The sequence below is a fragment of the Ammospiza caudacuta genome, chromosome 13 (assembly GCF_027887145.1).
Source record: "Ammospiza caudacuta isolate bAmmCau1 chromosome 13, bAmmCau1.pri, whole genome shotgun sequence".
Classification (NCBI taxonomy): domain Eukaryota; kingdom Metazoa; phylum Chordata; class Aves; order Passeriformes; family Passerellidae; genus Ammospiza; species Ammospiza caudacuta.
The window spans coordinates 13,103,378-13,118,810 of record NC_080605.1 but is presented as its reverse complement, the minus strand read 5'-3'; the positions used below and the strand labels follow the sequence as shown (position 1 = coordinate 13,118,810).

At 41.0% G+C, this 15,433-nt stretch overlaps 1 protein-coding gene across 2 annotated transcripts in view; it reads right to left on the bottom strand.

Annotated features, from left to right (window-relative positions):
* Positions 1 to 15,433, bottom strand: part of NFATC3 (nuclear factor of activated T cells 3) — a 64,303-nt gene that overhangs the window by 12,669 nt on the left and 36,201 nt on the right. For both annotated transcript variants that reach the window (XM_058813348.1, XM_058813349.1), the window contains exons 4-9: positions 14,750 to 14,949; positions 13,910 to 14,082; positions 13,031 to 13,171; positions 11,677 to 11,732; positions 10,917 to 11,043; positions 8,068 to 9,114 (exon numbers count right to left, since the gene is read on the bottom strand). In XM_058813348.1, the coding sequence (XP_058669331.1) occupies positions 8,068 to 9,114; positions 10,917 to 11,043; positions 11,677 to 11,732; positions 13,031 to 13,171; positions 13,910 to 14,082; positions 14,750 to 14,949 (1,744 nt within the window). The remainder of the gene's footprint in view (positions 1 to 8,067; positions 9,115 to 10,916; positions 11,044 to 11,676; positions 11,733 to 13,030; positions 13,172 to 13,909; positions 14,083 to 14,749; positions 14,950 to 15,433) is intronic.

Genomic DNA, 15,433 nt, shown 5'->3' with positions numbered 1-15,433 from the left:
AGGGAGCTGTCCCAGTGCACACCCTGCCCAAGGCACGGCCCTGCAGTGGGGCCACCACAGCTCCAGTGCCAGGACACTCAGTGCTGTCTTGGCACAGGTGGCTCCCTCAGCCTTGGGACACATGAGAAACCCTGCAGGTAGTGCAGAGCTGCATTTCATGGAACTGCTTTCCTAGAGGAAAAATCAATGTCAAATAGTGTGTTCATTATTTTAACCAACAAGTCTGTGTTTATTCAGTTGTGATCAGTGGCTAGGCAGAGCTTACAACAGGGCTGGATTTGGTTTTTTTCCCTGCCCAAGACAGGGTTGCAAATTTAGTCCACTAGGCTTTAACACAATTAAGAAAATTACTCTGGACCCTGGCTAATTTGTGCCTTCTGGATAGAGGCACACACTTGTTTTGCCAGCATGGTATCTAAGCCCTGCTTAGGGATGACTCCTGGGAGAACAAAGGAATCTACTCTTACTTCCTTCTGAAATTCAAGCAGCTCAAATTACCTCTTTGGGTGACTTCTTATGCTTAATTGTTCAAAGTGTAAAATTACACATGTTTAAATGGGAAGTGGAAAGCATTATCTGGGTTTCAATGAAAATGTCCGCTGCCATTGTGAAGGAAAGGAGTAAATTAAGGATAAATTCTTGTCAAATAATAGGAGATTAAAAAAGATCATTTTCCCCCATCAATTACGGTAGAAACAGCAAGAAAGTGATATTTAAATAAAGATCTAATGAATCCAGGGAGATGGGCAGGAATCTGCCTCGTGAGGAAACAAATTAACTGTACCAACAACCCTCTTTGGAAAGGTGAAGCTTTCAAAAGAGCAGACAACAAACACTGCCAAAAAGCCTCCAGAGAGAACAGTGGAGTTCATTAGCTTATAAAGCAACAGCCTCTGCACCATTAAGACAGCACAGCTTATACAGTAAGGATTATATGTCACTCTGGCAGGAAAATATATTTCTGAGCAATTTTTCTAATTAGTTTCATCCTTAGCAAGATCCTGAGGTTCTTGCATGCACTACCAAAGCTGCTGACAGTGGTGAGTGTTTGCTTTTATCAGTCCCTGACAAATTGTGCCATGCACAGCACACACAGCATCTCCAGCCAGCACCTTCTGGAACAGAGCATGCACTGCCCTCAGGCACACACTGCTTCTTGTTTGGGAAACGTGGGACATGAAACAACAGCCTTTTCAACCCTGTGATACACATAAAGATTTTGTTCTAACACACATATTAGGCAGAACTTGAGGTACCAGAAAAATATACATTAAAAATACCTTTATACTTTGTAATACCCTAAACATTTGAGAAAGCTTTCTGTACCCAAAGAATATAAAGCCAAAATAAAACCTAAGAAGCTCAAACAAAAATCAAGAAAAATGACACCTGGTAGATCTGTTTAACTGATCAAAAATTCATACTTTTCTGAATGAACTCATTGGCCTGACTCAGTCTTTAAGTAAAGAAAATTTAAGAAAAGCTTTAAACCCTCAATTATGAGCACTCGGTTTGGGTGAAAGCAGGAAGTCAACTTGAAATTAGAGTTCTGTTATGGGTACAGGCAGACCAAAGAGCTCCTGGAGTCATTCCATTTGGTTTTCAGGGTCTCCTCCTACAGCAGTCAATTAACTTCCTGTTTTTGTAGCACTATCTGATTAAAAGTTTGGCCTGTGTATCCTTTACTGCTGCTGAACTGGAGCAGGATGTGCAGGCTGTGGGACATAACCTAGAAGATATACTGGTTTTAGAAGAGTAAATCTCCCAAAATATTCTAGAATGCATGATTGTCTGCAGTGCTGCTTCAGTGAGTAGCAGAGAGTGGAGTTTTTTAATGTGCCTCATAAGAAGAAGTTTGATACACACTGTGTGTTTTAGAGGACAGGTGAGTGAATTGCTCTCCTGACAGAGGTAACAAGGACCAGCAAACCTCAAGGAAAACTATGGACAGAGTGCAGCACACATTTCCTGGGACATGCACCTTCCTCTGTCAGCCTCAGACAGAGCTCTACCAGCTGAATTTATGTGAACAACCTCTTCAACTCTGTCACATTGCTTAGTGCAGTATATTTAGCCTGGTTTTGACTCCACATGACCAGTGAGTGTCAACTTTCCCTAACAAAAAAGAAGAAGCTGCCAGGCTCTAATTAACCCTCAGTAGTCTGTGCTGGAGCAGCCAGCTGATTGTGCTGCTCTGGGACCAAACCTGTCACAGGTCAGGCCAGGCTGTGGCAAACTACCACAGACAGGGGGGTGCCTTGCAGGTCACATTCCAAGCCATAGGCCAGGCTTGCTTTCAGTAATTTCAGGTTTAATGCCAACTTCACTAATCAGTACTATTTTTTTCCCCAATTAACTGTATGGAATGTTGGAGTATAGTTTTCCCATGCACATAATGTACAGAAAAATGAAATGTGCCTGCAGAATCACAGCACCAGCTCTGCAATTATCTGCTACAGTAACAAATACCCTGCTCATGGCTTGGCCGCGCTGTCCCACTCTGCATTTCTGTAGCCTGGTGAAACCAACTCACTGCAGTCATGTTTACCTTTTCTCTCACACAAGAAGAGAGCTGAGTCTGACACAGAATCCAGGACAAGCCTGGGCTCTAGAGGACACATGGGCTGTGCAGTGGAAAGTGGTGCTGAAGGGTCTGTGTGGATTTTGTCTGGGGTCACAAGGTGCACTGAGCTCCTTCCAGTGCTGCTGTGATTGCCACCAGCCACACCTTGGTGCAGAAGTGCCACCTGCACTGATGGAAGAAGTCTCTAACCTCTTCTAATTCTTGAATGGGAATCTTTTTGACGTGGTGAGTCAGTTGAGTTTACTGTGCATTAGTTACAAGATGTTCTGTGGCTCTCCCAGGGAGAGCTGGCCACAGACACCTGAGGATTTAGCTGACATCTTTACACATTAGAAATCTGTAACTGGAATGCATCACTGACACAGATTTTATGGACACAGTGAGTGAATCCCCTAGAAGATACAGTCAAAGCACCCTTTAACTGCTGACAACCCTGATGCAAAACATTTCACCTTTGCTCACTGCTCCACCCTTCAGCTTTTAGACCACTGCTCGGTCTGGATCCTCATTGTGTTCATAACACACATTTTCTCAAAGTAGATTTCCATTCTCTTTCAATCCATTTCAGGTTCTGCCTTATCACCTCAACATCTCACTGCAGGATTGCTTTTTACTGCTGCCTCGTGCTGCTTGACAATGCAGATTTAATAATCAGAATGCTAAGAAAGGAGGAGTTTGAACACAACTTTACTGAACAGTCTATACTGGTAGAGTTTTCAGAATGCCTTTCAGGGCAGGATTGCTCTGACAGCTCCAGGCCCAGGGTAGGTCAGAGTCCTTGGCCTTGCTGGGCACACTGCAAGGTGCAACATTTGGCTCTGTACTCAGGAGACAATACAAACACCTTGCATTGGAGATGTACATCTCAAGTTTGAGCTGCTCTCCTCCACACTACAGCAGACTCCAGCATTCAGTACTTTCTGTGCTTCTGCAGACCTCCAGTGGCAGGATGCTGCTTAAATTAACACTGATCTTAATAAGTAAGTTTTAAATACAGACAGAAGTACAAAGTATAGTCCTTCTCAAATACTTTATTACTCAACACTTTGATTCTCCAGAAATTAAGCTGAAGCTACAGTTAAAAATATGCCTGCAAAGATGTACAAGTCTTCTAGCCAAGATCAGAATAATCTGAGCTTCTCAGCAAGAGAATTTATAAGCTAGAGAGTTATCACAGAACTATTAAAATGAATGAATGCTACCAGCCTAGAGTTCTACATGGAATGTGTCTGACAAAGCAGCCTCATTGCTTTATATACACAAAGTGCTTAGGGGATTTCTGGTTATGATTTATAGTAAATGCACATACTGGATTTTCTAATCTCCAGCTTTATGTAATGGAGATGCAATGAGTAACAACATATAAGAGGATTAGTAGAAGGTCGTCCTGATTTGCTGAATCTAGCCAAATAATACCTTAAAAATGGTTAAATACAGGTGTACATGTTAGAAATGTCATCACTGTAGAAAGCCATGAAATCCACAGTAAATTCCCTCCTAAACTGGAAACCACGAAAGATTAAATTTGAGATCGACAGTACTGGAACAGTTTTAAACCTAAAACCTGACAGTGGGAATAGGTAAACCATTACATTAGGAGCACTTTTTAAAAACAGAGGGGGTAGATTAATTAAGCCTCATCATATAACCAGACTGAGTCTAACTTTGGGTTGCTTTTCTTTGAAGTGGGGAAGAAACTTTATTAGATGGCTGTGCAGCAGTATGGATGATGGATATGGGAAAGGCCAGACACGACCAGCTGCCTGTTTCCTGTCACTTCAGCTGCCTTGTTTGTATCTGTTTGCAGCCCTAAAACTCCACTGTCTGTCCAGGGAAATGTTACCCTGAGGTGTTGGCCAGAGGGCTGACTTGCTGAGAGATGCTGAGGGAAAAAAGGTCCAACACACTGAGAGACAGAAAAGGTAGAGGGGACAAATAAAAGTGCATGGAGCTGTTTTTACTTAGTTCCAGCCCAAAAGTTTCTGAGTTTGTGCAACCTCACAACTGCAAAACCTAAGCAGAAAAGAGAACTTTTCAGAATGCCTTTGAAGTAGTATCACACAATACTACTTTGAAATTGTGTTATGTTTCAAATATTTTTTATACTGTAATTTGAATTTTGTATCTATGTGACCTCATGCATTTTGATCCCTTGTTTCAAGTGAATTAGGTTTCCCTGTAGGATGCAAGGATAGGAAGAGGGGAAACAAAACATAAAAGTAAATTCAAGGTGGACATTAGAAAAGTCTAAGGATATCAACAAGGTCCTCCTGAAAAACAAGACAATGAAGAGTCACACAAAGTTCAGTATGGGGGGGAGAAAGGAAAGAAGCAGGAAGGAAAGGAAGGAAAGGAAAGTCCTTTGCCAGACACATGGGCAGGATCTGTCCTTCCATTGTGTAACCTGTGTTCAACCACAGAGTGAACAGAGCCAGGGAAAGGGCAAAGGAACACAGCAACATTTCAAAAGGTTCTCCACCTGGTCACTGGCAAACACCTTGGACTTTGCAGGGAAGCTGCAAATGTGTTCCACTTTCCAGGAGATGCTGGATCAAGACTAATCCAGATGCTCTTGACTTGAGCACAGATGGATGGAGCAGCTTTGTAGCTCTCTATTAGGCAGTGACTGGGAAGGGGTTTTGGTGTGGTTTTAAGAAAACACCTGAATGTTGGTTGAAGAGGCAGTAAGAGTCATTTCTAGGGGTCTTACTTAAATGAATTTATGTAACTAATATGCACACAGTCACATCTGGAGGTGGGGATTTCTCAGTTTTGTGGGTTTTTTAATTGGGATTTTGTCTTTAAGAATTTTAAATCCAATTCTGTCAAGATACACAGTAATTCTGTGATTTATTTATCATGGGGTAGCACTTCCATACTACACTGAAATTTTGTAAAATATTTCTTGAAATATTTTATTTTCTTGGCAAAGAAATAGATACTATTTTAATTTTGAAACAGTATACATTACTTAAAAGAAAGAAGATGATTTATGCTCTCAGAGTTTTTTATTTTAAGAATACTGATTTAAATATTTAAGGCCGGTAAGCCAGACATGATTTAAAGAATTTTCAACTGGCTTTGCCTTAGTGTTTTATTTTGAGAGGTTTATTTGCCTTAATTGGTAACCTTCAAAAACCTATTTGCCAACTAAGTAGAGCTTTCAGGTTTGATGTATTAGTTGGGAGAACATATTGTAACAACACTCATTTTATGTATGTAATTATGTTTGGATTTTTTTCTTTAATTGTTATAACATTATTGTAGAATAGCCTATTTGCTATTTGTGCTTGGCACTATTTGTACAGAAACTAAAATTCAATTATACAAGAAAAAGAAATTTTAGAATTGTTTTTTAAACCAGAGTAATATGTCAGATAAATTATTGAAAAAAGTGTTCTTGTCTAAACATGGGGTTTTTTTTTCCCTTAAAGCTGATTAAGCAGAGGAAGTATTCACTCACATTGAGAGAACTGAGCAGTTTTGCTTCTTGTCCCTGTGCCCTTCCAGACTTTGGGAACAGCAGGTTTCATGCTCAACATCTGATTTGTATTTGCAGATTGGAAAGGCAAACAAGCCCCAAAGCCAACCCCAGGAAATCATCGCACGATGGAAGGGAAAGGCGCTGCTCACAAACCCAGGGCTGCTGCCAAGGGCAAGCTCAGCACTTAAATCCATGCTCAGTTCTCCATACATGAAGTATGTTTAATCAGCAGTTATCAGAACTTGAATTTTCTACAACAATCACTTAAAAAAAGAAGTTAATTAAGCTGTGGCCATTTGACTCCCATGTTCATTGCACTCTGAACCATCAGCAAGTGGCCACGCTTCCAGTGGGGCTCCAACAGCTTCTCCTGTGATTCCACGGCTTTGTCAGCACAGAACAAGGCAGTGCTTTCAGTGCTAAGCAAAGGAAATAGTATCAAAAAGCAACAAATATTTGTGACATAAAGAAAAAAACTTTTTTACTGTGCATCCATTTTAATTTCTGAACAATTATAAACAAACTGCCAAGATATTCATAAGTGCTAAACACTTCTGCTTACTTTGTGAACAGTCTAACCACAGTATTCAGTTATATTTGATTTCTTTCTACTTTTTTTTGTGGGTGTGGAGAGAAGAAGGATGAGAAAAAGGTAGGTTCTAACCTGACACTTCTTGAAACATTAGATTTCCCTCTCGTTCCTCTATACAGAAGTACAAAATGCTATTTTTTTGCTGCATGCTGTTTCATAAAGCCTTGCTTTTCTCCCCTCAGCAAGTCCTTGACAGAATCAGTCTCTTCCTTCCTTTCTAAATAAACTTAAGTTGATTGATAAACACTGTTTCTAAAAAGAGAGCTTTGTTTAATTAAGGTGGCTATTGAACTGAAAGCTCAACTAGACTGGTTTCTCTCGTTTTCCTCCTACTGTGCCATGTCTTTAAAGGCATTTCTTACTAAATTTTATTACTACGGTCTGGAGGTAACAATAGCAAAGCTCAATTTATGCAGGGAGTTGGGACTGACACAGACACTTAACAGATGGCCTACACTTAAGTCTTTATTCTACTCCTGATGCAATTAAGTAATTACCAGGGATGGTTAAAAAAACCCTAAACCACAACATTTATGACTACTTTAGAAAAGAGACACTGGCATGATTCCCTTCATCAAAACCAAACACATTTTACACAACTTTTAAGGCCAGGCCTTCTGTTCTTCCAGACTTTATTAGCATGACATATTCTTTAAGTTGCTTTGCATCTACACCTCAAATAGTCTGATGTTTAGGATCTGATATTTTTCTTTTTTCACTTGATTGGAAAATAACTATTTAATTAATAACTAAATTTTTAAAATTGTCCAAATATTTACAATACAGTCCTTTATAGTCTGGCCTTTAGCATTATAATGTCCTTGTTCTGTTTATGTTAAACAAGTGAACTTCTCAAAAAGGTAGTCAGAGTGGAGAAAGCAAACAGCCACTGTGAGCAGAGGTGCTGAATGATGACAGTATCTACAGAATGTCTGTGAGGAGACCAAGACAGTGCCAAAATGCATGTGATAGATTATCAAAACACCAGCCTGCCCTTCAAAACTGGGACAACTCCAAGAAACAAGAGTCCAAACTCCATCTATGCAACTTAGATATCGTATTATGAGTTTTACTGAAACGTATCAGTGACACAATCAGAAAAGACTTCAAATGACTTTCTTGACTACAAGGTGTCAAAGTGTAAGAGTTGATCCTCAAGCCTTATTTTATGGCAAAACCAAAGTTTGTGGGCAAATCAGACTAAAATGCTTGACTTGTGTATCTACAAACAGTTGATATAATTAGTTTTAAATAATTTGTTGCTTTGGACACAAAAATATGACTCCATGACTGATGATATAAATTTCCTTCTTTGAAGAGCAGTGTGTTCTAAACAGAACAACCCTCCCACACCCACTTGGTAGTTTAATGCCCATAAAACATAAATGCAATATTATATCCACTTACCGTCATCTAGTGTGATGTCTTGCAGTCCTATGGTTTGAAAATTCAATTCCCGGTCTTCAGGCTCTGGTTTGATGTGCACAGCTGCCCCCTCGGGCGCGAAGGGAGACGAGTCACAGCCGGGGTGGGGCCCCAGGGGTGACACCGCGCCCAGGGCTCCGAGCGCGGGGCTGGCGGCCTGCGGCGAGGGCTGCCCCGAGCGGCCCCCGGGCGGCGGCGACGGGGCGGGCCCTGAGCTGGGGGATTGGTAAGGCAGAGGCTGCAGCTGCGGGGAAGAGGGGCCGGACAGCGGCGAGTGGCCCAGCGGGTGCGAAGCTGTCGGGGACGGGGAAGAAGCGGCCGCTGGGTTCGGAGAGTGGAACGGGACCTGCTGCAGCTGCGGAGAGGCCTGGCCGAGGGAGCGGCTCATGGCAGAGGGCAGGGAGCCCTGCCCGGTGCCTGGGCAGTGGAATCCCATGGACGGCAGCTGAGCAGGTGACTGTCCCGAATGAGCTGCGTGTGCCAGGGCGTGCCCTGCTGGACTTGATGCTGACACAGAACCTGGGTTTGAAGAATGGAACTGCACCGGTGGTAGAGCTTGGCAGCTGAGATTTATCAAATGAGGTACAGCCGTGTCCTGCGGAAATGAAATGGCATCGAATGCTGGGCCGGAGGCAGAGTTCATGGGAAGGCCGGGCTGTCCATTGTACACATCACTAGGCTGCATAGGCTGGTAAGAAGGCCTCACGGGAGGTGCTGATGTTACCTGAAAAGACTGAACCACGGCAGGAGGCAAAACGTGACACTCTTCGCTTGGACTGAGGTTTCTGCCCTGCATGTGTGGCAGGTGTGGCACTGCCGAGGTCACCATGGCCGTGTAGGGCGGCTGCATGGGACACACGAGGCTCCTGGGTGACGTGGACAGCAGATTGTCACGGGGGCGCCCTTGCTCCGGGGAGGGCAGCTGGGCTCGCATGGAGTGCAGGCCCTGGACGCCGCCTGCGTGCGGCAGGGCCAGGGACGGAACAGCTGACAAATCCACCTCGTCTCTGTGCTCTTGCTTCATTATAACTGAAAAAAGTAAAACAGTTTTACAATTCCAGCCCATCTGTACCCTGTGACAAATACACACTGACTGCTGTTTAATAACCACAGCAGCATGTTTAGTGTCATTGCTTCCCTTCTGCTCTGCTTTCACCTTCTTTGTTTCTGTGCCTGCTACCCCAACCCTGCAAAGCCAGAACAACTCTCCCAGCAGGTATTCAAGGGCAAGCATCTCCCCTTCCAGCACATCTTCCTATGCAATGGATGGTTTTAAAGACATTTGCAAAGCAGCCAGAGAAAGTCCAGTTCATCTAAAGGACGTTCTTGTCACCAGAGGGGGGGAGCTGCTGCTGGGCTCCACCGAAAATGGGCAGATGTGAGCTCAGTATCATGCACTAGGAAATGGTGAAGGCAATTTTTAGCAGGCTTCAGGCCTTCCTTAGCCTCTGATCACAAGGACAGCTGAGCTTTGGCAACACACACCCCAGCCTGAGTAGTGCACCACGTTTTTATTACAGCAGCTCTTTAAGCTCATTCCCCAATTTCAGTGATGGCAGCAAACTGTTCTTATAAGAGCTACAAACTGACACACCTTCAGTAACAGGTTTATTTTTTTAAACTACTGGTAGGCTCACAACAAGATACTGATCTTAAGTACTAGTAGAAAAATACTAACACTCAAATGCTCATTTACTACTTTATAAAATACAGTTAACTAAATATTACAGTCAAATGAACTGTAATACATATAGAGTGTTTTAAGTGCTTGTGTAGTAACAGCTGCAGTTACAATTCAGCTTGCTTCTTATTTAAGTAGTAACTGTCATTATTTTGTTCCACCATTTAAATAATTTAAATAGAGATATTTCAAACAAAAATATAGATGTGTAACTATCTTAGGAGCTGATATTCTTGAAGAACAGTTGACAAATACCACAGAAATCTGATAACACAGTTAATGTGTACTTGGCATACCAGACACCTCAGTAACACTGCCTAAATTTAAAAAGTAGGTAATTTTAGAGCACAACAAGTGAGCACAGCTTATTTTAAATTGTGTTAACTAATGGAAGTTGGCTTTGTCAGCATATACAGAAGTTTTAAGAAGTTTATATGAATATCTGTATCTTTAAAGACTCATTCAGATATCTGACTTCAAGTGCTCCAAGCAGCACCAAAGGGTCCCCACCATCACTGGCACCTTGGGAATTCTGACTGCTCCAAATGGGCACACAGCTGAAATAGAGCAAGGGGCAGGACAGGAGCAGGCACTGCACATCTGCTGCAAGCTCTTCCTCACACCAAGTGGGAAGGAAAAGGCTGTTTACTACATCTGCAGTTAACATATCCTGGTTTTACTTCTGGCTAAGTTACAAGCTGATTTGTCTCAGTAAACTGCAATCTATCCAGAGTGGGGGAAAAATAATTTGACCTTCCTTGTATCTAAACCTATTTTTTTTCTTTTTTGACATTTGAGAGTGGAAAAAAATGCACAAATTTGTTCTTCTATGATCTCACTATCCACCATGTCATTACCAGAGTTATTTAAAGAGCAGCTTCTAAGATTCATCATAATTCTCAAAAAAATTAGAATGCAAAAATTATTGTGTAGAAAGTGTAATGAAGAAATAACTAGCTGTAGTCACAGTACTCGAGTTTACTACTCTGTTTTTCAGCTTTTTAATTAGATAAGCTTTAGTAACTGTTTTACAAACAGTTCAAAGCTAATCCTATGTTCCTATCAAAGGATCAAAACTGTCTGGAGTGTTTTTGTATGTCCACTTTAAAAAACAAAATAAAATGTCACTTTTGTATTTTTCATTTGATACCTGGTGTGTAAGTAAAACGTTGAGATTGGCTTTTTTTCCTCTTGCCATTGCAGAGATAAAACTGCACCTGAACTGCAGCTGTGATGGCTTTGTTATGGTATGGAGGAACTTCAAGTATGATGTTTGCCTATAGAAAAGTTGAAATAAAAAAGTTTTACACATTAAAAGCAAATGAAACTGTTAATTACAGAAAAACTGAAACACTTATGGTAAAACTAAAGCACCCTAATATTTTTAAATTGGCAAACTTCATGCACATTACATAGTGAAACAGTACTACAGGCAAACTTTTATTTGGAGAATTTTATTTTCTTTTAAACACAAGTGCTCTGAAGATAATGCTTTAATCAAACAGACATATCATATAAAGGATGCTTTGCTTATCTGCCAGAGCACAGGAAAACCTTCTAGCAGTTAAAATACTGCATTTTGAATCATTAAGCTTTTAAAAAAATTTTAATGCACTGGAAGTAATTTGTCAGGTTAGCAAAATTATCTTAAGTTTCCGCTTTTTAATCTTCAAGTTCTTTTTTCATTGCTTTCACAACAAGCATGCTATTTCCAGTTCCTTCAAAGCATCCTCTTAATGGCTACTTTATAGTCTTCCTAAGGCACAGAAGTCTCCAATTGTCTGCCAGAATTAGTCAGCGATCTACTTATTTTAATAAATGAAGTCTAAATTTTAGAACAACAATGAAAATATCAATTTACACATTAAAAAAAAAATAAGCTTTCTAAAGTAAGAAAAATTGTTTCTCACCCCTTGACACTTTTCCCTAATTATTTTCCCTTCTACCTCCCATTGAGGTCGTCCATCTGTTGAGAAAAATTTACAAATAATTCAAGCAAAAAGCATTTTCTTAACACTTTAATAATTCATCTTAAAAGTATTTAAATACTTAATATCAAACAGGATTTATTTTCAGTCACAAAGAGGCTGTTAAACTGACAGACACACACTGTAAACAGACTAGAGAGATGCTTTAGGCGTTCCAGCAGTACAGCCAGTGCAGGTGCTGCTGTGCAGGACTGTGCAGTGCAGCCCAGCGTGCAGGTCCTGCACAGGCAGCTGAGCTGCAGGGAGGCTCTGAGCAGGGGCAGGGCACAGAAGGGCTCTGAGCAGGGGCAGGGCACAGAAGGGCTCTGAGCAGGGGAAGGGCACAGAAGGGTTCTGCAGGGCACAGAAGGGTTTTCCACTCCTTCTGAAACCTTCCTGAAGGGTGCTCAAACTGCTGCTGCTGCCACTTGTGCTGATTCAAACAAGCTGCTGATGACTGGAGGCTGAGTCAGCAGCAGATAACCCAGGCCACGGCCCGGGGCTCCCCGCCCTGAACGCACAGACCCTCAGCTGGGCAAGGTGCCCGTGCCAGAGGGGCAATCACCTGGGCAGCCTCCCTGTGCCCTGACCTGGCATAGCCCACACCCTGCACCCTGCACTCGGCTCCCTCTGCACTGGGTGCTGTTACAGGGAACCTGGGAAAGCAGCAGCTCTGCCTCTCCCAAAGGTGTTCAGCTTGTGTGGCAGAACACATGATTACATAACATTTTGTATTTGCTAATAAAAACAACACCATTCTTATTTACATATATACAGAAATAATAAGATGTACAAAAATTGCACTTGGTTAGCAAATTTTTGGTTTTAATAATTTCTTTTGCTACTGTTTTCCTGAAAGTTCAAATCAGACACTTGAGTCACCAGAATGATAATTTAAGCTGTTCAGATTTTATGTTTTATTGTTTTCTAGCTAGCATTTATTTCATTAGCTAGGGAGTCAGTTCCTATGCATTGATTAAATCAGATGTAACATGGCATCAATGCTAAATACTACATTTCAATTAGATCCCATTTTCACTTTTTCATTTTTTTGTAAGAAGGAGCAAATACATGGTATGATCTGTACAGCATCTTTCAAATACACACATTCCAAGTTAGTTACCCTCTGTCTTCCTGAATCAGAAGGACTACTTCATTAATAACTGCCAACCAGCACACAGATCAGTGCCCAAATGAACTTTCCAATTACTACTCTTAAAACATCCTTATTTCTTAAAATTAAGCTCGGATACTGAGCTTGGTTTGAAAAAAAAAAACCCAGCAAGACAGTATTTACCTTGTCCTTTTTCAAAAAATATAATTTTGGATTCGGGAAGAAAATTGGATCCTGTCACCACCATTTCATGGCCTCCATTTACTGAGCAGCTGTTGATGCTGTACTTCTCAATCTGAGGAAGTTCTTGCGCAGATCGTTGAGCTTTAGAAATATTAAGGGAATAATTATTATTTACAATTTTAATCATAATGACATTTATTTTATGAGTCTAACTTGAAGAATCAGGGATGAAACTAAAATTACCATCTGTTTACATACACAAATCATATTTGTCTATGATTTATCTTTGCTTTTAAAATTATTTTGAAATTACGTAATTACAGAAAAGAAACACCAAGAAGACATGAATGCCAACAGTCTCTACCGTTACAGAAAATTCAATTTTTAGTTTAGGAGTAAGTACTGGATTAAAAATTACTGTAGTGGTTTCTAGATAAAATAAATTCATGCGGAAACTCAGATTAAGGTTATTCCTTGACTCCTTAGTGCCAACATTTAACAAATCAACTCTCTAGAAGTTCAGCTGTCCACTAGATATTACTGTATAGGGAAAGTCATGCTAAAGACTCTTATCAAGGAAATGGTATCAGCTTTAGAATGAGTATTTTCACTGAGATGTATCAGCTGCCTCTGCTCATACACAGGCACTACTGAAGTTGCTAAAGCCCAAACCCTTGTTTTTCCTCTAAACCTCCAAGCTGTTGGCAAGTACCATCTTTACTTAAAGATACATTAACTTGGTAATTGAGTGCTTTACACACAATGCTTTTTACACAATTGCTGTACATAATTCTGGCAATAAATATTGTCAGAGTGACACTACTCCTGACACATGCAGAAACCATAAGTATAGAAGATGTACAGTTAGAGCAATCTTACAGCATTCAACGGGAATGGAAGCAGTCTGCAGAGATAAGACTTTTCCACTGGGCTGTGGGATGTGCACACGGAACACGAGGCGCACTCTGGTGTTCTTCCTCCCAATATCTGTCTCTCCTTTCCGGAGCTCTATGTCTGAATTGCGCAGCTTCAAAATACCGGCACAATCGATACTGGAGATGGGAGAGGATGGACAGATGGATCACAAGAGAAATGGAAAAAATAAATCAAACTACTGCCAAAGTTCACTCTGTAAGCCTTTCTTTTGTTAAAGAATGAAGCTGTTCTATTTTTCCCCCCATTATGGTATTTTAAGGATTATTTTAAATGTCTGTGATTGAAAGAACGCTTAGTGTGGAAACAGCAGCAAGTACTGGTGAAATGGTTTGTCTTGTAAATGTCCAGCTGCTGCTTTTTTGAACGTTTAAAAGATTATTTGTTATTGCACATTGTTTAACCTCCAAAGTGAGTTATTTAACATAGTAAATGTCATTTACAAGGAGCAAGAGACCACTATTTAGTTCTAGTTTAGAAAGGACTAGAGAACGACAAAGTGTACCCATCAAATCCCAGCTGCTATTCCACACAGTGGTCAATTATTCATATGAGACACACAACCTCGGTCATATAACACATTTGTACGAGAGCTTCCCTGCCTCTCTGCTCCTTTACTTCTGACTGTTCTCACACTGGCTTGCTATAAGAGATGTGTCACTTCATCATGAGCCAGATTTGTGGAAAATACGCTGATTTTACAGGACTTTTCTTTTACCTTTGCGCAAACAAAGAAAATAAAAACTACACATAGCAACAAAACGGCTGACTCATGCTGTGAAGTACCTGGCTGACATATTATTCTCAGGAAGAAGTGGAATTTCCAACACTTTGGTGCTGGCAATGATGATCTCCTGGCTGGCAGTGGCCACGGTCTTGCCGGTGATGCGGTGCACCTGGTAGAAGGCGTGGGGCCGCAGGTAGCGATCGTCGGCCGTGCCAATGAACATCTGCAGGTTCACCGGCTTCTCGCTGTAGCCCAGCAGCTGAGGGGGCACAAGGAATAGAGCAGGTTAGGTGACTCCCACTGCACCTGTGGGTGCACCCCACACACACACAACTAGTCCAAAGAGTTAGCAGTCAGCAGTATTTCATTACTAACTTCAGAAAACCGAGTACAGGTATCTGTCACCAAACACAAGGACTGGCAACAATTACTGGAATGAATGAATGAATGTCAAAATATCGTTATTATTTTTGAATCTCTCAAAGACAATTTTTCTATCTACAGAATTTCTACATCAAAGCTATGCTATGCTATAAGTCTGTTTCTGGTAATGTTTTTAATTACCAATTACCAATTTTACTAAGATGCACCTAGATTCTAGAAATACTAAAAACTTTTAGCTTTTCTGCTGTGAAATGGAACAGCAACTTTTATTAAACTTAAGAAGTTTTGTGAATGAAAATGTATCAAATTAGGACAAGAAGATTCAATCAATATCTAGACAATCAAGTGTGGTTTATTTT